The following is a 21,887-nucleotide window of genomic DNA, read 5'->3' as shown; positions in this document are numbered from 1 at the left end:
CAAAATCATCGACTTTGCGTCCACTAAGTCGAACATAAGCAATGACCTGAAAACGGCCTTGCTTCGACTTAGGGCGTCGATCGACGATGCCAAGCAGGAGCACGCGGCACTCGCGTTGCTAACTGCTTCAGCAGCGGAGCCTGAAAATGAGAAAGTGCCGAAGTTTACCCAAACGGAGGCCTTCTCCTTCGCAGGAAGTCCGAATAAGGCGGAAGCGACTGCTCGCGATAAACGGGGCAAGCAATCGCAGAAGCGGGCGAGGCAACCGTCAGGCGAGGAGCTGCCTGGCGGTGCCCGCAAGGCCAGGCGAATCATTACCCCGAAAGTCGGTAATAATGCTGGAAGGTCGGACCACAGCCAGGGTTCCCGGAAAGCTGGGAAGGGTGGGCCTGAAAAGGCTGGCCCGTCCCGGAACGAAGGGAACAAGGGGTTGCGACCGCTGGTGGGCTCTCAACAGGGCGACCCCCCTTGGACGAAGGTAGAGCGGAAGAGGAAGAAGAAGGCGAATCCGCAGGTAGTAGCGCAGAACGCCAAGCCAAGGCGTAGGAGGGCAGGTGCCAAGCGCGAGAAAGGCGACGCGATCGTCATCAAGACGGAACAGTCCAAATACTCGGACGTCTTGAAGATGATGCGGAGCGACGCCAAGCTTGAGGGTCTTGTCAGTATTAGACGTACTCGTACGGGCGAGATGATCCAACAGTGCGATGTGCAGGTGCCCGCCGCAGCCGTTAAGCTACGGAAAGGGTCAGCAGGGACACAGATAGCTTTGGTTCAGCTACCTGTGGCGGACGTCAAAAAGTCCGTTAAAGTAGGGAGCATAAAGGTGGGTTGGTGTGTATATCACCTGACATTCCACGAGCCACCAGAGGTTTGCTTCAGGTGTCTGGAACCAGGACACAAGTCGTGGGACTGCAAAGGCCCCGACAGGCCCCGCCGGCAACGGCAACTGGGTCGCGGATGGGACCAGAAAAATGGCGGCGATATGGACGACGGGTAAATACCCCGTTCAGGAGTTGGTGTCTACTACCTATGAGGGCTTCGTGGTCGCCAAAGTAGTCTTCTGTAGCTATTATGCGCCTCCACGGTGGCCGATCGAGCAGTTCACGCAAATGCTGGACCGCTTAACGACCGTGCTAACAGGGCGAAGGCCGGTAATGATAGCGGGCGACTTTAATGCCTGGGCTGTGGAATGGGGAAGCCGTTTCACGAACCAGCGGGGTCAGATCCTGCTAGAAACACTGACCATCTTAGATGTCGACTTGGCTAATGTCGGTACCAAGAGTACCTTTAGTCGAAACGAAGCGGAGTCAATTATTGACGTGACCTTTTGTAGCCCTGGCCTAACAAGTAGTTCGAACTAGAGAGTAGATGATGGCTACACTCACAGCGACCACCTGGCGGTTCGCTACAGTATCGACTACAATAACAGCAGACAGCGGATAGAAGAAAAGGCGGCTAGGCCAAGGCCAAGCCCTCGCAGGTGGAAGACATCATACTTCGACGAAAGGGTATTTAGGGAGGCGCTCCGCCGTGAGCGAAACTTAATCGGTTTAGACGGCGACGAGCTGGTAGCGGTGCTCTCACGTGCGTGTGATGCGACCATGCCTAGGCGAGTCCACCCTAGAAATGGGAGGCCACCGGCTTACTGGTGAACCGACGCGATTGCGGACCTGCGCTGCGCCTGCCTACGGGCTAGGCGGCGGATGCAGCGAGCACGATCAGAGGAAGAGCGAAACGAACGGCGAGTGGTGTTCGCCGCTGCAAAAGCCGCGCTTAAGTCCGAGATAAGAGCAAGCAAAAAGTCCTGCTTTGAGGGTCTCTGTCAGAGTGCCAATACGAACCCGAGGGGTGACGCCTACAGGATCGTTATGGCCAAGACGAGAGGTGTGATGGCTCCTACAGAGCAATCTCCAGAGATGTTGGAGGAGATCATCAGAGGACTTTTTCCGCGTCATGATCCTAATCCTTGGCCTCCTTTCGTAGGACAGCCTGGGCTGGCGATGAGGAGAGGGCCACCGATGCACAGTGTTTTATTTTGCCGATTTCGTGCGCTTTTTTAATAACGTTTCAACCGATGATTTTAGCGATATAGTTTCTTCGGAGAAGTTTCTACATTAGACAAGGCGCATCTTTTGACATAAAGAGTTGAATGATCAATCCACCTATAAGTGAGATGAAAAAAATATTTTTTCAAAAAATGCAGATAGCCGTTTGATGTCTTCGGCAAAGTTGTGCAAAATGCAATTTTGAACAACTTTGTCAAAGACGCCATAATGCTGAATCTCATACTATACGAGATATATTGCGTTGTATGTGCATGACCCCTAGAAATCATATTTTTCATCATAACTTTTTAACGGGATTTTTTAGATTTTTTGCATCTTCTACAAAGTTGTTTGGAATGTAAAAATACATGTTTTTGCTGAACATCGAAAAACGCTAGCTTTTGAAATAGCAAAGTTATTTACAAATTACTGATTTTTATAGGGTAACTTTGAACTCGTGTTACTTTTTTCGGCGCAAAATGGCGCAGAGAACAGTTTCGAATAATGAAACAACTATATTTCTACTATATTAAAATGGATTAAACTTTTGTATACAAGTGTATTCTTTATGTGTTATGGTAAATAAACAAACAATTATGAAATAATGAAATTATTTAATAACTTCTTCATTTCACGAGATAGCATGTCTCAATGTTCAGCAAAATTGTGTATTTTTATATGCTCAACAACTTTCTAGAACATGAAAAAAATGTAGAAAATCTTGGTGAAAAGCTATGATTATTTTAACGAATTATAAAAAAAATATATTTAAAAACCACTCTGAAGTTGATTTTTATCATAACTTTTAATCCATAATTTTTACATTATTTGCATGTTCTGCAAAGTTGTTGAGCATATAAAAATACACGATTTTGCTGAGCATTGCAACATTCTATCTCGATAAATGAAGAAGTTATTATATAATTTCAATTTTTGATTACTGTTTGTTTTTTTACCATAACACATAAAGAATACACTTGTATACAAAAGTTTAATCCATTTTGATATAGTAGAAATATAGTTGTTTCATTATTCGAAACTGTTCTCTGCGCCATTTTGCGCCGAAAAAAGTGACACGAGTTCAAAGTTACCTTTTAAAAATAAGGAATTTGTAAACAACTTTGTCTTGAAGGTAGAAACTAACGCAGTGGTTGAACTAAGAACAACTTATATTTAGGTCTTCACAGGACGGAGGTTTAACAGAGAATGAATAGAAATTTTCACTTGTTGACACTCGTCAACAACCAGGTTACTAGGGTAATGTATTGATCGGGTAACTAGGATAGCGTACGGGGTACTTGATTACTTCGATCTTCAACACCCCCTCTCAATCAGTCGATCCCTTACGCTTCGTCAGTTTCCGATGCTTTGGCCGGACCACTTGCTTTGACTGTCGTGGTTCAATATCAGGCGGGTGCATCTCCACCTTCCAGACGCCGTTCGAATTCGTCATCATCCATGGTGCTTCATCGGGGTGGCCAGCAATCGTATCGAATGGTATTGACGCATCTCGGGGACGAAACTGCGATCCTGAACGTCTCGCAACAGCACTGTTTGCACCGGCCAGCACGTGCTTTGTTCGTGGTATCTCCGAATGTCGATCTACGGGGAATGTATATGCAGTAAAAGGGTCCTCATTCAAAGTATGTCGTAACTTACCGGGAAACATGCGCTCCCATTCGCTGCGCCTCATGGTCACCATATCGAGGTATCGACCATGTTCAAGTTGCGAAGGGAGCGCGTTCGGAATGTCTTGAGCATCGTATAAAATTTCTCCATCGTCACAGAAGCTTTCTTGGCCGTCGCTGTTCTCATCTGGTCTCTCCCCCTCTTGCTCAAGTCTTCCGGTAGCAGGTTGATTCGTCTTTTCCGAAGATCCTTCAATGCCTCGAGCTTGATCGCACAAATTCGCAGCCGCCTGTTCCTGGTAGATATCCAGCTCGTAGAAATTGCCTCTCACAGGGCACACACCAATGATATCGCCGTCGTATTTCATCTCAGCTGCCAATGCCCCGAAAGAAACGTTAACTCCAGCTTCGGCCATCTTCTTCACGGAAAGCAGATTTGCTCTTACATCAGGCACATACAGAACGTCATCTATGCGGCACTCAACTCCTTGGCTATTGATTCCTACGATTTGTCCTTTGTGCCACGCGGTAATCGATTCATCGTCCTTCGCCACAGCAATATTGACTGGATGCTTCAATTTTTTTTTCAATCGAACGAAATACTCCTTCCGATTCACTAGATGATTGCTAGCACCGGAGTCCAGCTTGAAGGTAATTTTTCTCCGGCTGCAGTTCTCCTTGCACTTTCCGCTCATGAACACAACCGCCTTTCTGCCGCTCGCTGTGTTTGCTTCTGCTTCATCTTCTTCTGGATCGTTCCTGCAGTCCTTCGCCTTGTGCCCCGTCTTTTGACATCGATGACATTTCCCTCGGAACTTCCATGACTCCTTTCGTTGTTCATTCCACGGCTTTCGAATGTTCCCAGCAAACGCTAATGGATCGTCCTTGTGCACATCGGTCATGCGGTCACTCTTCTTCATATCTTCTGCCAACAGCCTTTCTCTTACGGGATCCAGGGTCAGTTTGTCTTCGTCCAGGTTTTCCAAAGCCGTCACAAACGGATCGTAGGATTTCGGAAGAGTGACGAACAGCTGTGAAACCAAATCGCCTTCTTCAAGTTTCGCTCCCGCTGACTTGAGTTTCCGGATGAGTTCATCGAACGTCTTCAGATGATCGACGAATCTTCCGCCATCTTGAGCTTCGCGAGTTGCTTGCGTATGAGCGTTTGCGACGAAACCGACTTCTTGGCGTAGACACCTTCCAACGTCGCCCAAATGTCCTTGGCCGTTTCCTTCTCCCGGATCAGATCCAACAAATCGTCTTGAATGAAGGAAATGATCAGGTTCACTGCCTTCCCGTCCATCTCTTGAAACTTTGCTAATTCGGCTGCAACGGTTGGCGCATCCTTCTTGACCGCGTCCAGCAATCCGGCCGACTTCAGCAGTTTCTCGACTCTAAACTTCCAGTTCTCGAATCCAGTTCCGGTGAACTGTGGGATTCCGTGCACCAGCTCTCTACGTGTGTCGCCCATAACCTCTTGAAGGTAGAAACTAACGCAGTGGTTGAACTAAGAACAACTTATATTTAGGTCTTCACAGGACGGAGGTTTAACAGAGAATGAATAGAAATTTTCACTTGTTGACACTCGTCAACAACCAGGTTGCTAGGGTAATGTATTGATCGGGTAACTAGGATAGCGTACGGGGTACTTGATTACTTCGATCTTCAACACTTTGTTATTTCAAAAGCTAGCGTTTTTCGATATTCAGCAAAAACATGTATTTTTACATTCCAAACAACTTTGCAGAAGACGCAAAAAATCTCAAAAATCCCGTCTAAAAGTGATGAAAAATATGATTTCTAGGTGTCATGCACATACAACGCAATATATGTCGTAAAGTATGAGATTCAGCATTATGGCGTCTTTGACAAAATTGTTCAAAATTGCATTTTGCACAACTTTGCCGAAGACATCAAACGTCTATCTGCATTTTTTGAAAAAATATTTTTTTCATCACACTTATAGGTGGATTGATCATTCAACTCTTTATGTCAAAAGATGCGCCTTGTCCAATGTAGAAACTTCTCCGAAGAAACTATATCGCTAAAATCATCGGTTGAAACGTTATTAAAAAAGCGCACGAAATCGGCAAAATAAAACACTGTGCGATGTGGAACTTGCGGGGGTAGTCCCTTAGCGTAGGTAAGGCCCCAGGTCCGGACGGAGTTCCGAACCTGGCCTTAAAAGTAGCCATTGCAGAGGCTCCCGAGACGTTCAGGTCTGCTATGCAGAAATGCCTGGACGAGGGAGTTTTCCCAGAAGCTTGGAAGAGGCAGAGCCTGGTACTATTGCCAAAGGCGGGGAAACCACCCGGAGACCCGTCGGCATATAGACCAATATGCTTGATTGACACGGCGGGGAAGGTGCTCGAAAAGATCATCCTCAATAGAATGTTGCGGTTCTCTGAGGGCGAAAATGGTCTTTCGAGTAACCAGTACGGCTTCCGGAAGGGGAGGTCCACAAGATTTCCAAGTTTGCCTCAGGAACAGGGGTTTCCGTTGAGTAAGGCGATTCTCGAAACGAGATAGATCTGCTACGTTTTGCTTTCCGGCCATATTTAAAACTCTAGATTCGAACGTTTGTAGTCTAAGCACCCATCTCAAAATACAACGGAGAGGAAGTAATATCGGCAAAGATTGCGGTTAATGGACGAAGGTCGGTTTCGAATCCAAAGTCTCTCTCATGTAAGAATATCGCGCTTATTCAAGTCATATCTATCGGATATCCATGTGATTCTATTAGTGACGGCGTTGCCTTGGAAAGATATTTCTAATATAAACACTACTAGAAGCGCAAAAGCATAAAAAATGTAGGCTTCACGTCTCTAATAAACGCCAATGTCTGCTAAACTTGATATGCTGTTAAAGAAAAGGAGATGTGGTAGTTTAGCACATCAATAAGTAGGCCGAGGTCTTGGAATTATCATTATTAGTCGAGACGTCAACTGGATGAGTACCACAAGTCGTTTATTTACACGGTCGTTTATTAACTACATAAACTTTTGGGGCAATTATGGGGCTGACCCGTGGGCTGATCAAACTTCATGCAAGAGGAGGAAGAGCCACTCCTAGCAAGTTGATGAACGATTTTGCTTCACTAAGCCATTATTGTTACATCCAGTAAGAAGTTGAAGCCGGCACTGTTGTGCAAACATATTTTGAAAGAACTCTGTAGAGAAAATATTCATTAAATAGCAAGAAAACACTGAATCGTAAAATGCATTTGAACCGAGATTTGAACTTTTTCCGTTGACAACCAAATAAATAAATAAAGGAAAAAATGGTCTGAGTTTGCTATGATTGAAATTTCAGTTCACTGACATTTATTATAGCATCTACAAAATGCTATAAAATTAAATATATTTAATTGCATTAATACTCATATTAAATATTATTATTGAAGTGAGCAGCCCCGTGCTTTCGACAGTATCTACACCGTTTCGGGCATGCGGATTCTCCCGAATGCCCAGTGTGCAATGGTTTAGAGGAAAGCGCGGAGCACGTTTTGTTCGTGTGCCCGCGTTTTCGCACAATGCGTGACCATGTGGCAAGCATGCCACATGCGGGGAGGACACAACTCCGGACAATTTGGTCCAGAGGATGTGTAGGGATGAGTTTGGCTGGAACGCCGTTTCAACAGCTATCACCCATATCGTCTGGGAGCTACAGAGGAGGTGGCGCGCGGACTCGGAGAATGGCTAGTCCAGAGGTTGTCCAGGAGTTCGAAGTCGGCTTCGTAGGTCATACCGGTGCCCTGCGGCCGAGATCGACCCTTACAGCGATTAAGTGGCCGCGGAGAGGAAGTCACGGTAGCGGTGGTGTCGTGGTGTCGGTCTACTGGGTTGAATCCGAGCCCGCGGTTGGAAAGGGGTCCCCGGCATGGGTCGGGGCAGGTGGAAACCCTACTGTCAGCAACCTTCTGGTGCAGCTGATAGGGCCTGAAGGGTAGTGATACCCTTGCCTTCAGCAGGTCAGATCGGGTTGCACGTGGACATTATTTCTTGATGTCTGCAAAGCAGTTGGGCGCGGGCGGGGTTGACCTTGCCCGCCTTCCGAGGACAAAGAGAGTGGCGAGGACCACTCGGAAAACTGGCTAAGTGCCAGCATGTTACCGTGACGGACTCTCCAGAGCGAGTCTTCGATGTTCGTTGCTGCTAGGCTACGCAGCTAACCTTGAGGGTGCGATGTGCACTAGCCCCTCTCTGAATCAATACTTTTGTTGTAGAAGACGGCCTCAGGCTCACACTACCCTAACCTTCCTGTTAGGGTGTCTGTTGAGCAGATTAACCCCCTATGGTTTAGAAAAAAAAAAGAGGAACTGTCATTGGTGAAGTGTACACGAGGAGGATTATAACCTGGGAGGCTTATACCAGATGACATGTAGAAAAGATAGATTCTCATGAATTTTGACTGAGTGTTCAGACTAAGCATTTCTTCGAAGTTTTCAATAACAACCCGCATAAACGATAACCTTAAGATGTGCTTAACCACCCATTCGGGATACAGTTCGAACAGTAGCGGTATTGTTGAAACGTCTGCATTACGGTTCGTGTATGGTATTGGTTTATTAGGGAAGTGTGTTGCTCACTCAAAACTTGATAAGCAATCTTAACGAGAGCTCCCAGAAGCGATTCTGGAGAGGTTTCACCCCTGCCAGGACCTCCAGGCTCGCATTATGCGTTGAGTGCATACAGTCGAGGGCAATACGGTATTGAATTCGTTCCAGCTTAACTGCCGTTCTACGCTCCCTTCGCAAAGTGCGATCACCTTCAGCACTAAACTATGCACTTATTAACAACTAACTAATTAATAAGCGTAAAAAGAACCACGCGGGCGAAGGAGAAAACACTTTAAAACGACTGCAAAGAGGGCTTTGTGATGAGATAGGGATCCTGTCAACCTACTTGTACAAATTTTCAAATTTTTGCATTTTTCCCTTTGGTCCCCCCTTGGGGAAAGTGGGACTGTAAATTTTCAAATTTTTGAATTTCCCCTTTGTTCCGCCCTTGGAGGAGGGGGGTCCGCAAATTTTCAATTATTTTGATTTTTTCCCCTTTTTCCCAAATTTTTGAATGTTTCCCTTTGGCCCCTCCTTGGGGGAAAAGGGTACGCAAATTTTCAAATTTTAGAATTTTCCCAAGGGGGGACCTTTAGGGAAGGGAGTCCGCAAATTTTCTTTTTTTAATTATTTTCCTTGGTCCCCTTTTGGGGGAGGGGGGTCCGTAAATTTTCATATTTTTGAATTTTTCACTTTGGTCCCTCCTTGGGGAATGGGGATCCGTAAATTTTCAAATTTTTGAATTTTCCCCTTTGTTTCCCCCTTGGAGGAAGGGGTCCTAAGTCACCTCTTGGGGATAGGGGGTCCGCAAATTTTAATTTTTTTTAAATTTTTCCCTTTGGTTCCCCCTCGGGGGAAGGAGGTCCACAAATTTTCAATTTTGTGAATTTTTCCCTTTAGTCCACTCTTGGGGGAAGGTGGTCCGCAAATTTTATAAATTTAAAAATTTTTCCTTTGGTCCTCTCTTGGGGGAAGGGGGTTCGCAAATTTTTGAATTTTCCCCCTAGGTCCCCCCTTGGAGGAAGGGGATCCGTAAATTTATAAATGATTGAATTTTCCCCTTTGGTGCCCCCTTGGGGGAAGGGAAAACGGAAATTTTTGAATTTTTCCCATTAATCCCCCCTTGGAGAAAAGGAATCTCCAAGGATGGGATTCGCAAATCTTATTTTTTTTTAATTTTTCCCTTTGGTCCCCCTTGGGGGAGGAGGTTCCGCAAATTTTCAAATTTGAATTTTGGGGGAAGTAGATTCGCAAATTTTTAAATCTTTCCCTTTGGTCCTCCCTTGGTGGAAGAGGATCCGCAAATTTTCAAATTTTTGAATTTTTCCCTTTGGCCCCCCATATGAGAAGGGGGTCCGCAAATTTTCAAATTTTTCCCTTCAATCCCCCCTTGGAGAAAAGGGGTCCTCAAATTTTTTATTTTTTTATTTTTCCCTTTGGTCCCCTTTGGGAGAGAAGGTTCCGATAATTTTCAAATTTTTGCATTTTTCCCTTTGGTCCCCTCTTGGGGAAGGAGGTCCACAAATTTTTGAATTTTTCCGCTTAAAGGAAGAGGGGCGCAAATTTACAATTTTTTGAAATTTTCCCTTTACTTTTGAATTTTTTCCTATGGTCCCCCCTTGGTGAAAGAGGATCCGTGAATTTTTAAATGTTTGCCTTTGGTTTCCCCTTGGGGGAAGTGGGTCCGCAAATTTTCAAATTTTTGAATTTTTCTCTTGCTCCCCTTTGGGGGAAGGGGGTCCACAAATATTCAAATTTTTGAATTTTTCTTTTTAGTTCCCCGCTTTGGGGAAAGGGATTTCGCAAATTTTCTAATTTTCGAATTTTTCCCTCTTATCCCCCTTTGGGAGAAGAGGGTCCGCAAATTTTCAAATTTTTGAATATTTCCCTTTGATCCACCCTTGGGGGAAGTGGGACCGCAAATTTTCAAATTTTTGGTCCCCCCTTGGGAGAAGGGGGCCGCAAATTTTCAAATTATTGAATTTTTCCTTTAATCCCCCCTTGGTGAAAAGGGGTCCAGAAATTTTCAATTTTTTGAATTTCTCCATTTGGTCCCCCTTGGGGGAAGGGGGTCCACAAATTTTAATTTTTTTGAATTTTTCCTTTTTGTTCCCCTTGAAGGAAATTGGTACGAAAATTTACAATTTTTCAAATTTAAGCTTTACTTTTGATTTATTCCCTTTGGTCCCCCCCCCCCCCTTGGTGGAAGGGGATCCGTAAATTTTCAAATTTTTCCCTATGGTTTCCCTTTGGGGGAAGTGAGTCCGCAAATTTTAAAATTTTTGAATTTTTCTCTTTAGTTCCCCCCTTAGGGGAAGGGGGTTCGCATGTTTTCTATTTTTTGAATTCTTCTCTTTAGTCCTCCTTTGGGAGAAGGGGTCCGCAAATTTTCATATTTTTGAATGTTTCCCTTTGGTCTCCCCTTGGGGGAAGTGGAACCGCAAATTTTCAAATTTTCGAATTTTACCCTTTGGTCCCCCCTTGGGGGAAGTGGGACCGCAAATTTTCAAATTTTTGAATTTTTCCCTTTAGATCTCTCTTGGGGGAAGGGGCTCCGCAAATTTTAAATTTATTTAAATTTCCCTTTGGTCTCTTCTTGGGGGAAGGGGAATTTCAAAATTTTCGTATTTTTCCCCTTGCTTCCCCCTTGGTGAAAGGGCGTCCGCAAATTTTCTTTTTTTTTTAAGGAAAGGTGTACGCAAATTTTCTTTTTTTTTAAGGAAGGGTGTACGCAAATTTTTAAATATTCCTTTGGTCACCCCTTGGGTGGGGGGATCCCTAAATTTTCAGTTTTCAAATTTTTCCCTTTAATCCTCCCTTGAGGAAAAGGTGTCCGCAAATTTTAAATTTTTAGATTTGTTTCCTTTGGTCCCCCTTGGGGTAGGGGGTTCCGCAAATATTCAAATTTTTGAATTTTACCCTTTGGCCATCCCTTGGGGGAAGTGGGACCGCAAATTTTCAAATTTTTGAATTTTTCCCTTTGGTCCCCCCTTGGGGGAAGTGGGTCCGCAAATTTTCAAATTTTTGAGTTTTTCCCTTTACTCCCCTTGTGGAGGAAGAGGGTCCGCCATTTTTAGATTTTTTGAATTTCTCCATTTTTTTCCAAATTGTTTTAATTTATCCTTTTGATCCTCCGATTTGGGGGAAGGGGGACCACAAATTTTCATTTTTTTTAATTTCACCCTTTGGTCTCCCCTTGGGGGAAGGGGGTCCGCAAAATTTCAATTTTCTGTATTTTTCCCTTTGGTCTCTTCTTGGTGGACGGGGGTTAACAAAATTTTAAATTTTGAATTTTTCCCTTTGGTCTCCCTTTAGAGAGAGTGTTCCGCAAATTTTCAAATTTTTGAATTTTTCCCTTTGGTTCTCCCTTGGTGGAAGAGGGTCCGTGAATTTTTGAATTTTTCCTTCTGGTCCCGCCACGGGGGAGAGGGTCCACAAATTTTCAAATTTTGGAATTTTTCCCTTTGGTCCCCCCTTGAGGGAGTAGGTTCGCAAATTTTCTAATTTTTCCCTTTGGTTCTCCTTTGGTGGAAGAGGGTCCGTAAATTTTTGAATTTTTCCCTTTGATCCCCACATAGGGGAAGGGGGTCCACAAATTTTCAAATTTTTCCCGTTGGTCCTCCCTTAGGGTAAGTGTGTCTGCAAATTTTCAAATTTTTGAATTTCTCCGTTTGGTCCCTCCTTGGGGGAGTGGGCTCGCAAATTCCCAAATTTTTGAATTTTTCCCTTTGGTTCTCCCTTGGTGGAATAGGGTCCACAATTTTTTTAATTTTTCCCTTTGGTCCCCCCAATGGGGGAAGGGGGTCAACAAATTTTCAAATTTAAGAATTTTTCCCTTTGGCCCCCCCTTGGGAGAAGGGGGTCCGCAAACTTTCAATTTTTTGAATTTTTCCCTTCGGTCTCTTCTCGGTGAAAGGGGTTTCACGTATTTTCAAATTTTTGAATATTTCCCATTGGTCCCCCCTTGCGAGAAGAAGTACCATAAACATTCAAAATTTTGAATTTTTCCCTTTAGTGTTCCCTTGGTGGAAGAAGGTCCGCAAATTTTCAATTTTTTGAATTTTCCTCTTTGGTCTTCTTTTTGGGAAAGGGGATCCGTAAATTTTCAAATTTTTGAATTTTTCCCTTTAATCCCCCCTTGGGGGAAAGGGGTCCGCAATTTTTTCCCTTTGGTCACCCTTAAGGGAGGGGGTTCCGCATGTTTTCATATTTTCCCTATAGATCTCTGTGGTAGTTTATCAGCTCGATGAGTAGGCCGAGCTCTTGGAATTATCATTATCAGTATAACTGTCAAGAGAGAAGCATCACATTGGCGACGAACGAACCCCGTTTGCTTTCGAGCCTTCGAAACGATCATCGGAGCGTTTGCTAAAACGACTTTGGACGCTATTTTGAAGATCCAGTCCAGACAATAAAAAAAAATCAAGAACCGTTGTCCGTGAAAAGACGTACAAGAGCTGCAAGTGAAGCTGATTATCAAGAAAGAAATATTCCTGGTCTGCCGAGAATATGGGACATCCTGCGAGAAAAAAAGTCAAGCCAAAAAAGTTGTTGTCTAGGCAACGAAATTCGGTTACCTGAATCGGACAAAACATTCAAGTTCCTTTTCAAGGAACTGCCCCAGGAACGGATTCCATCCGTTGAGTTGGGCGAAACAAATATCAAGTTCACCGTAATGGTGAACTGCCTCTGGAGCGGATACAATCCGTTGAGTTAGTCGAAAAATAAGTTCACCCAAAGGTGGACTGCCTCAGGAGCGGTTGAAATCCGTTGAGTTAGGCGACAACATTACCAAGTTCAAGTTCCCTCGCAAGGAACTGCCCCAGAGTTGGGCAAAACAAACATCAAGTTCACCTTAACGGTAAACTGCCTCAGGAACGGATTTAATCCGTTGAGTTAGGCGATAAAATTATGAAGTTCACCCAAAGGTGGACTGCCTCAGGAGAGGATTGCTTCAGAAACAAAGTTTTCCGTTTAGACGAAATAGTGGATCCGCAACGTTTTGCTTTCCGGGCCTATATACAATCCTTAATTTGAGAGGTTGTAGTCTAAACACCCATCTCTTGTTGTGACCGAGAGGAAGCAATTGCGGTTAACGGACTATGGTCAGTTTCGAAAGAAAAGGAGATGTGGTAGTTTATCAGCTCGATGAGTAGGCCGAGCTTTTGGAATTATCATTATCAGTATAACTGTCAAGAGAGAAGCATCACAATCTCCCTTGGTGGAAGAGGGTCCGAAATTTTTTTTATTTTTCCCTTTGGTTCCCCATGGGAGAAAGGGGTTCACAAATTTTCAATTTTTGGATTTTTTTAAACCCCCCTTGGGGAAAAGGGGTCCGCAAATTTTTTTTTTTTTTGAATTTTTTCCTTTGGTCCCCCTTAAGGTCGGGGGTTCCGCAAATTTTTGAATTTTTTCCTTTGATCCTTCCTTGGGGAACGGGGGTCCACAAATTTTCAAATTTTTAAATATTTCCCTTTGGTCCCCCTTTGAAAGAATAGGGTGCGAAACTTTACAATTTTTTGAATTTTTCCCTTTACTTTTGAAATTTTTCCTTTGGTTCCCCCTTGGTGGAAGGGGATCCGTAAATTTTCAAATTTTTCTCTTTGGTTTCTCCTTGGGGGAAACGGGTCCACAAATTTTAAAATTTTTGCATTTTTTCTTTTTGGTACCCTCTTGAAGGAAGGGGGTGCGCAAATTTTAATTTTTTTTTCTTTGGTTCCCCCCTTTGGGGAAGGGGGTTGCAAATTTTCAATTTTTTTAATTTTTCCCTTTGGTACCCTCTTGAAGGAAGGGGGTCCGCAAATTTTCAAATTTTTAAATATTTAACCTTTGGTCCCCCCCATGGGAAAAATGAGACCGCAAATTTTCAAATTTTTGAATTTTTCCCTTTTGGCTTCCCCCTTGGGGGAAGTGGGTCCGCATTTTTTCAAATTTTTGAATTTTTCCCTTTGGTCTCCCTTAGCGGGAAGTGGTTCCGCAAATTTTTGAATTTTTCTTTGCTCCCCCATGGGGGAGGGTGGTTCACATATTTTCAAATTTTTCCCTTTGGTCCCCCTAGGTAGAAGTGGGTCCGCAAATTTTTGAATTGCTCCCTTTGGTCCTCCCTTGGGGAAGTGGGTTAGAAAATTTTCAAATTTTTGAATTTTTTCCTTTGTTTCTCCCTTGGTGGAAGAGGGTCCGCGAATTTTTGAATTTTTCTCTTTGGTCCCTCAATTGGGGAAGGGGGTTCACAAATTAATTTTCGAATTTTTGCCTTTGGTCCCCCCTTGGGGGAGTGGGTAAGCAAACTTTCAAATTTTTGAATTTGTCCCTTTGGTTCTCCTTTGATGGAAAAGGGTGCGCAAATTTTTGAATTTTTCCCTTTGGTCCCCACATAGGGAAACGGGATCCACAAATTTGCAAATGTTTCCCTTTGGTCCTCCCTTTGGGAAAGTGTGTCTGCACATTTTCAAATTTTTGAATTTCTCCTTTTGGTCCCCCCTTGGAGGAGTGGGCTCGCAAAATCTCAATTTTTTGACTTTTTCCCTTTGGTTCTTCCTTAGTGGAATAGGGTCCACAAATTTTTGAATTTTTCCCTTTGGTCCCCCTTAAGGTCGGGGGTTCCGCAAATTTTTGAATTTTTCCCTTTGATCCTTCCTTGGGGAACGGGGGTCCACAAATTTTCAAATTTTTAAATATTTCCCTTTGGTCCCCCTTTGAAAGAATAGGGTGCGAAACTTTACAATTTTTTGAATTTTTCCCTTTACTTTTGAATTTTTTCCTTTGGTTCCCCCTTGGTGGAAGGGGATCCGTAAATTTTCAAATTTTTCTCTTTGGTTTCTCCTTGGGGGAAACGGGTCCACAAATTTTAAAATTTTTGCATTTTTTTCTTTTTAGTACCCTCTTGAAGGAAGGGGGTGCGCAAATTTTATTTTTTTTTTCTTTGGTTCCCCCCTTTGGGGAAGGGGGTTGCAAATTTTCAATTTTTTTAATTTTTCCCTTTGGTACCCTCTTGAAGGAAGGGGGTCCGCAAATTTTCAAATTTTTAAATATTTACCTTTGGTCCCCCCCATGGGAAAAGTGAGACCGCAAATTTTCAAATTTTTGAATTTTTCCCTTTTGGCTTCCCCCTTGGGGGAAGTGGGTCTGCATTTTTTCAAATTTTTGAATTTTTCCCTTTGGTCTCCCTTAGCGGGAAGTGGTTCCGCAAATTTTTGAATTTTTCTTTGCTCCCCCATGGGGGAAGGTGGTTCACATATTTTCAAATTTTTCCCTTTGGTCCCCCTAGGTAGAAGTGGGTCCGCAAATTTTTGAATTGCTCCCTTTGGTCTTCCCTTGGGGAAGTGGGTTAGCAAATTTTCAAATTTTTGAATTTTTTCCTTTGTTTCTCCCTTGGTGGAAAAGGGTCCGCGAATTTTTGAATTTTTTCCTTTGGTCCCTCAATTGGGGAAGGGGGTTCACAAATTAATTTTCGAATTTTTCCCTTTGGTCCCCCCTTGGGGGAGTGGGTAAGCAAACTTTCAAATTTTTGAATTTGTCCCTTTGGTTCTCCTTTGATGGAAGAGGGTCCGCAAATTTTTGAATTTTTCCCTTTGGTCCCCACATGGGGGAACGGGATCCACAAATTTGCAAATGTTTCCCTTTGGTCCTCCCTTAGGGAAAGTGTGTCTGCACATTTTCAAATTTTTGAATTTCTCCTTTTGGTCCCCCCTTGGAGGAGTGGGCTCGCAAAATCTCATTTTTTTGATTTTTTCCCTTTGGTTCTTCCTTAGTGGAATAGGGTCCACAAATTTTTGAATTTTTCCCTTTAGTCCCCTTGGGGAAAAGAGGTCCGAAAATTTTTATTTTTTGATTTTTTCCCTTTGGTCCCCCTTTGGGAGGGGGTTCGCAAATTCTCAAATTTTTAAATTTTTCCCTTTGGTCCCCCCTTGGGGGGAGGGGGTCTTTTAATTTTCAAATTTTTGAATTTTTCCCTTTGGTCCCCCCTTGGGGGAAGGGGATCCGCAACCTTTCATTTTTTTGAATTTTTCCCTTTGGTCTCTTCTTGGTGGAAGGGGGTTCACAAATTTTCAATTTTTTAAATATTTCCCATTGGGGGAAGAAGTACCATAATTTTCAAATCTTCGAATTTTTCCTTTTGGTCCCCCCTTGAAGGAAGGGTGTGCGAAAATTTACAATTTTTTGAATTTTCCCCTTTGGTACTCTCTTGGGGGAAGGGGTTCCGCAAACTTTCAAATTTTTGAATTTTTCTCTTTGGTTCCCCACTTTGGGAAGGGGAGTTGCAAATTTTCAATTTTTTGAATTTTTCAATTTAATCCCCCTTTGAAGAAAGGGGGTCCGCAAATTTTTGAAATTTTGAGTAATACCCTTTGGTCCTCCCTTGGGGGAAGGGGTTCCGCGAATTATACATTTATTTTAGTTTTCCCTTTGGTCTCGTCTTGGTGATTGGGCGTCCGCAAATTTTCATTTATTTAAATTTCTCCCTTTGATTCCCCTTTGGAGGAAGGGGGTCCGCAAATTTTCAAATATCCCTTTAGTCACCCCTTGGGATAGGGGATCCGTAAATTTTCATTTTTTAAAATTTTCCCTTTAATCCCCCCTTGGGGTAAAAAGGGTCCGCAAATTTAAATTTATAAGATTTTTTTCCTTTGGTCCCCCTTGGAGTAGGGGGTTCCACAAATATTCAAATTTTTGAGTTTTTTCCCTTTGGTCCCCCCTTGGGGGAAGTGGGACCGCAAATTTTCGATGTTTCCCTTTCTTCCCCCTTGGAGGAAGGGGGTCCGCAAATTTTAGATTTTTTGAATTTTTCCCTTTCTTCCCAAATATCTTAATTTTTCCCTTTGGTCCCCTTTTGGGAAAAGGGGGACCACAAATTTTCCATTTTTTGAATTTCATCCTTTGGTCCCCCCATGGGGGAAGGGTGTCACCGATTGCAAGAGAGTTCGTGGGGCAATATCAGGCTGGATTTATGGGTGAACGCGCTACAACGGACCAGATGTTCGCCATCCGCCAGGTGTTGCAGAAATGCCGCGAAGACAACGTGCCCACACATCACTTGTTCATCGATTTCAAATCGGCGTATGATACAATCGATCGATAACAGCTATGGCAGATTACGCACGAATACGGATTCCCTGATAAACTGATACGGTTGATCAAGGCGACGATGGATCGAGTGATGTGCGTAGTTCGAGTATCAGGGACACTCTCGAGTCCCTTCGAATCCCGCAGAGGGTTACGGCAAGGTGATGGTCTTTCGTGCTTGCTGTTCAACATTGCTTTGGAGGGTGCAATAAGAAGAGCGGGGATAAACACGAGTGGGACGATTTTTACGAAGTCCGTTCAGCTGCTTGGTTTCACCGATGATATTGATATTATTGCTCGTAAATTTGAGACGATGGCGGAAACGTACATCCGACTAAAGAGTGAAGCCAGGCGAATCGGATTAGTCATTAATGTGTCGAAGACAAAGTACATGATGGCAAAGGGCTCCAGGGAGGAATCACCGCGCCCGCCACCCCACATTCATATCGACGGTGATGCAATCGAGGCGGTTGAAGAATTCGTGTACTTGGGCTCACTGGTGACCGACGACAACGACACCAGCAGAGAAATTCAGAGGCGCATTGTGGCAGGAAATCGTGCCTACTTTGGACTCCGCAGAACTCTACGATGGAATAAAGTTCGCCGTAACACGAAGTTAACCATCTACAAAACGTTGATTAGACCGGTCGTCCTCTATGGGCACGAAACATAGACCCTACGTGCAGAGGACCAACGCGCCCTTGGAGTTTTCGAACGGAAGGTGTTGCGTACCATCTACGGCGGAGTGCAGATGGAAGACGGGACTTGGAGAAGGCGAATGAACCACGAGCTGCATCAGCTGCTGGGAGAACCAACCATCGTCCACGAAAATCGGGAGGCTAGGCTGGGTGGGTCACGTCATCAGGATGTCGGATAGCAACCCGACTAAAATGGTTCTCGTGAGTCATCCGACCGGTAAGGTACCCCGGGGCAAGTGGGACCTAAAAAAATGCTAGTTTGGTTTTGTCATGCCAAAAAATTCGAAACATAAATAATTGTATAATTCCAATGATTCTAAAAGACATTGTTGGTATATTTCTTCTTATTAACGAGCATTAAAACTGTTTCATTTTTTTACATTCTGTTTATTATGCATATAATGAAAAGTGGAGCAGATCTTCATTTACTCCGTATCACGGGGCAAGTGGGACCTATTCGGAATTTTTGTACAAATGGCTTAGTATAGTTGCTGCATATATGTAAGCTAGCATAAATTATAAATATCTTATGCGAATAACTACGTTTATCGATTTATGTGGGAAGTGTTTTGTGGTATCGCGCATAAATTACGTTACACATATAATAACGAATCACTGAGAAAAAATTGAATAAACTCTAGCAGCTCGCGCAAAACCAATTGATTTCATGTATACAAAAAGCACCATAAAGTTAAATGCCGAAAGATTTTCAAACTTGTTTTTCATATAACGTAGTTGATGCAACTCGCCAAAAGATTTTTTAAGATTTACAGATGTTACGTTTTCGCTTACATAATTATACGATCATTAAATAAAGACTTTTTCATCGTGAACTTAGAATAAGTCGTTTTCCATTTTTTTTAATACTGCACATATGGCAAATTCCTTAGTATTCACAAAAATGCAACGAAAAACGATAAGATAATGGAATTTGCTTCGACGAAAATATGAAAAATAGATGGATTCGAAAAAAAATATGTTGTTCCCAAGACTTAACCATTTTAAACAATAGCCTCATCATCAGAACAGAAGTAATTAAGTTTAATTCATCGATTCATTACTTAAGGCACCGATGTTTACATCACTTTTGTGTGAATTTCGACTTAGGCTGAAGAAAGCGAGATCAAACTATAAAATTGTGTTTGTTTACTCTCATAGGTCTCACTTGCCCCAGATGCTGAAATGCACTGGGGCAAGTGAGAGCAGTTAACTAAAGGTAATAGATGATAATAAATTACAGCTTTTTCGATCAAAATAACTTGGAAGCACTCCAAATATTATCCTGCAATCGAAAAAGTTTTACTTCATTTGTTATCCTATTTTTAAACGACGAATATAGTAGAGTACGTTAATCTCACTTAGTGAATTAAAAATTACATATGAACAACTATAACATATACGGTCTCTTTATGGTGAGAACAATAACAATTTTTGAATTCAAAGTATCCGTTGGTGTGATACCTATGTTTTCCATGAAGAATGTTTGCCTTAAAAATAAAAAATAGATAAAATTATAGCCGTAGGTCTCACTTGCCCCGGGGTACCTTACAAGAAGACGTGGAGCGCAGCGAGCAAGGTGGGTCGACTAAGTGGAGGACGATCTGCGGACCCTACGCAGAGTGCGGAACTGGAGACAAACAGCCATGGACCGAGTGGAATGGAGACGGCTACTATGTACAGCAGAGGCCACCCCGGCCTTAGCCTGACCGGTAAGGTAAGTAAGGGGGAAGGGTGTTCGCAAATTTTCGATTTTTTTAATTTTTCCCTTCGGTCCCCGCTTGGGGGAAAAATGTCCGCATACTTTCAACATTTTGAATTTTTCCCTTTGGTCTCTTCTTGGTGGAAGGGGGTTCACAAATTTTCAATTTAATGAATGTTTCCCTTTGGTCCCCCCTTGGGGGAAGAAGGACAATAAATTTTTAAATTTTTGAATTTCTTCCATTGGTCACCCCTTGGGGGAAGGGGGTCCGCAAATTTTCAAATTTTTGAATTTTTCCCTTTAATCCCCCCTTGGGGAAAAGGGGTCCGCAAATTTTAAATGTTTGATTTTTTTCCTTTGGTCCCCCTTGGGGTAGAGGGTGCCGCAAATATTCAAATTTTTGAATTTTTCCCTTTGGGGAGGGAGTCCACAAATTTTCAAATTTTTCCCTTTGGTCCCCCCTTGAAAGGAGGGGATGCAAAAATTTACATTTTTTTGAATTTTTCCATTTATTTTTGATTTTTTTCCCTTAGTCCCCTTGTTGGAAGGGGATCCGTACATTTTCAAATATATGAATTTTTCCCTTTGGTCCCCTCTTGGGGGAAGTGAGTCCACAAATTTTCAAATTTTTGAATTTTTCCCTTTCTGTCCCCCTTGGGGGAAAGGAGTCCACAAATTTTCAAATTTTTGAATTTTCCCCTTTGGTCCCCCTGTGAAGGAAGGGGGTTCACAAATTTTCAAATTTTTTAATTTTTCCCTTTGGTCACCCCTTGGGGAAAAGGGGTCCGCAAATTTTAAATTTTTTGAATTTTTTCCTTTGGTCCCTTTTGGGGGGGGGGGGTGTGGTTCCGCAAATTTTCAAATTTTGGAATTTTTCCCTTTGGCCCCCCTTGGGGGAAGGGGGTCCACAAGTTTACAAATTTTTGAATTTTTCCCTTTGGTCCCCCCTTGAAGAAGGGGGTGAAATAATTTACAATTTTTTGAATTTTTCCATTTACTTTTGAATTTTTTCCTTTGTTGGTGGAAGGGGATCCGTAAATTTTTAAATTTTTACCTATGGTATTCCCTTGCGGGAAGTGGGTCCGCAAATTTTCAAATTTTTGAATTTTTCTCTTTGGTTCTCCGCTTTGGGGAAGGTGGTTCGCAAATTTTCAATTTCTTTTATTTGTTCCCTTTAGTCCCCCTTTGGGAAAGGGGGTTCGCAAATTTTAAAATTATTGATTTTTTCTCTTTGGTCTCTTCTTGGTGGAAGGGGGTTCACGAATTTTCAAATTTTTGAATATTTCCCATTGGTCCCCCCTTGGGGGAAGATGTACCATAAATTTTCAAATTTTTGAATTTTTCACTTTGGTGCTCCCTTGGTGGAATGTGGAAAAGGATCCTCAAATTTTCAAATTTTTGAATTTTTCCCTTTAGTCACCCCTTGGAGAAAGGGGGTCCACAAATTTTCAAATTTTTGAGTTTTTTCCTTTAATCCCCCCTTGGTGAAAGGGGTCCGCAAATTTTAAACTTTTTGAATTTTTCGCTTTGGTTCCCTTAAGAGATGGTTGAAATTTTTGAATTTTTCACTTTGGTGCTCCCTTGGTGGAATGTGGAAAAGGATCCTCAAATTTTCAAATTTTTAAATTTTTCCCTTTAGTCACCCCTTGGAGAAAGGGGGTCCGCAAATTTTCAAATTTTTGAGTTTTTTCCTTTAATCCCCCCTTGGTGAAAGGGGCCCGCAAATTTTAAAATTTTTGAATTTTTCCCTTTGGACCCCCCTTGGGGGGAGGGGGTCTTTAAATTTTCAAATTTTTGAATTTTTCCCTTTGGTCCCCCCTTGGGGGAAGGGGATCCGCAAACTTTCATTTTTTTGAATTTTTCCCTTTGGTCTCTTTTTGGTGGAAGGGGGTTCACAAATTTTCAATTTTTTTAATATTTCCCATTGGTCCCCCCTTGGAGGAAGAATTACAATAATTTTCAAATCGTTGAATTGGTCCCCCCTTGAAGGAAGGGTGTGCGAAAATGTTAGAATAATATAATTATAGCAGGCGTTCAGACCGAACGCCAATCGTAGTAGCCTAGATTTAAATTCAAATAAAATTTTTACTTCTGTTTCTACCACTGCACAGAGTAGTTCGTTTTACTGCTACCTACTCCAATAGGTTATTGGCCCAAGTATTTTTTCAAAAGAAGATTCCAGAAGCAGTTTAGAAA

General features: G+C 42.8%; 1 protein-coding gene across 1 annotated transcript; it reads right to left on the bottom strand.

Moving 5' to 3' along the window:
- Window positions 1-3,121: 3,121 nt before the first annotated feature.
- Window positions 3,122-4,732, bottom strand: LOC115269235 (uncharacterized). The gene is made up of 2 exons (XM_029877774.2): window positions 3,705-4,732; window positions 3,122-3,647 (listed from the first exon to the last, which is right to left on the bottom strand). Exons 1-2 carry the CDS (start codon window positions 4,591-4,593, stop codon window positions 3,373-3,375), a joined length of 1,164 nt encoding a protein of 387 aa, XP_029733634.2. The 5' UTR covers window positions 4,594-4,732; the 3' UTR covers window positions 3,122-3,372.
- Between the last annotated feature and the right edge of the window lie 17,155 nt (window positions 4,733-21,887).

Source organism: Aedes albopictus, chromosome 1 (genome assembly GCF_035046485.1).
Source record: "Aedes albopictus strain Foshan chromosome 1, AalbF5, whole genome shotgun sequence".
Classification (NCBI taxonomy): domain Eukaryota; kingdom Metazoa; phylum Arthropoda; class Insecta; order Diptera; family Culicidae; genus Aedes; species Aedes albopictus.
This window is presented reverse-complemented; position numbering and strand designations above follow the sequence as displayed.

What these genes read in the sequence shown, in the direction of transcription:
- LOC115269235 (XM_029877774.2), bottom strand. Translation starts at nt 4,593, where the DNA reads ATGAAGAAGAGTGACCGCATGACCGATGTGCACAAGGACGATCCATTA. An exon ending in ATGGGAGCGCATGTTTCCCG is followed by an intron (nt 3,648 to 3,704) that starts GTAAGTTACGAC and finishes CATTCCCCGTAG; the next exon opens with ATCGACATTCGGAGATACCA.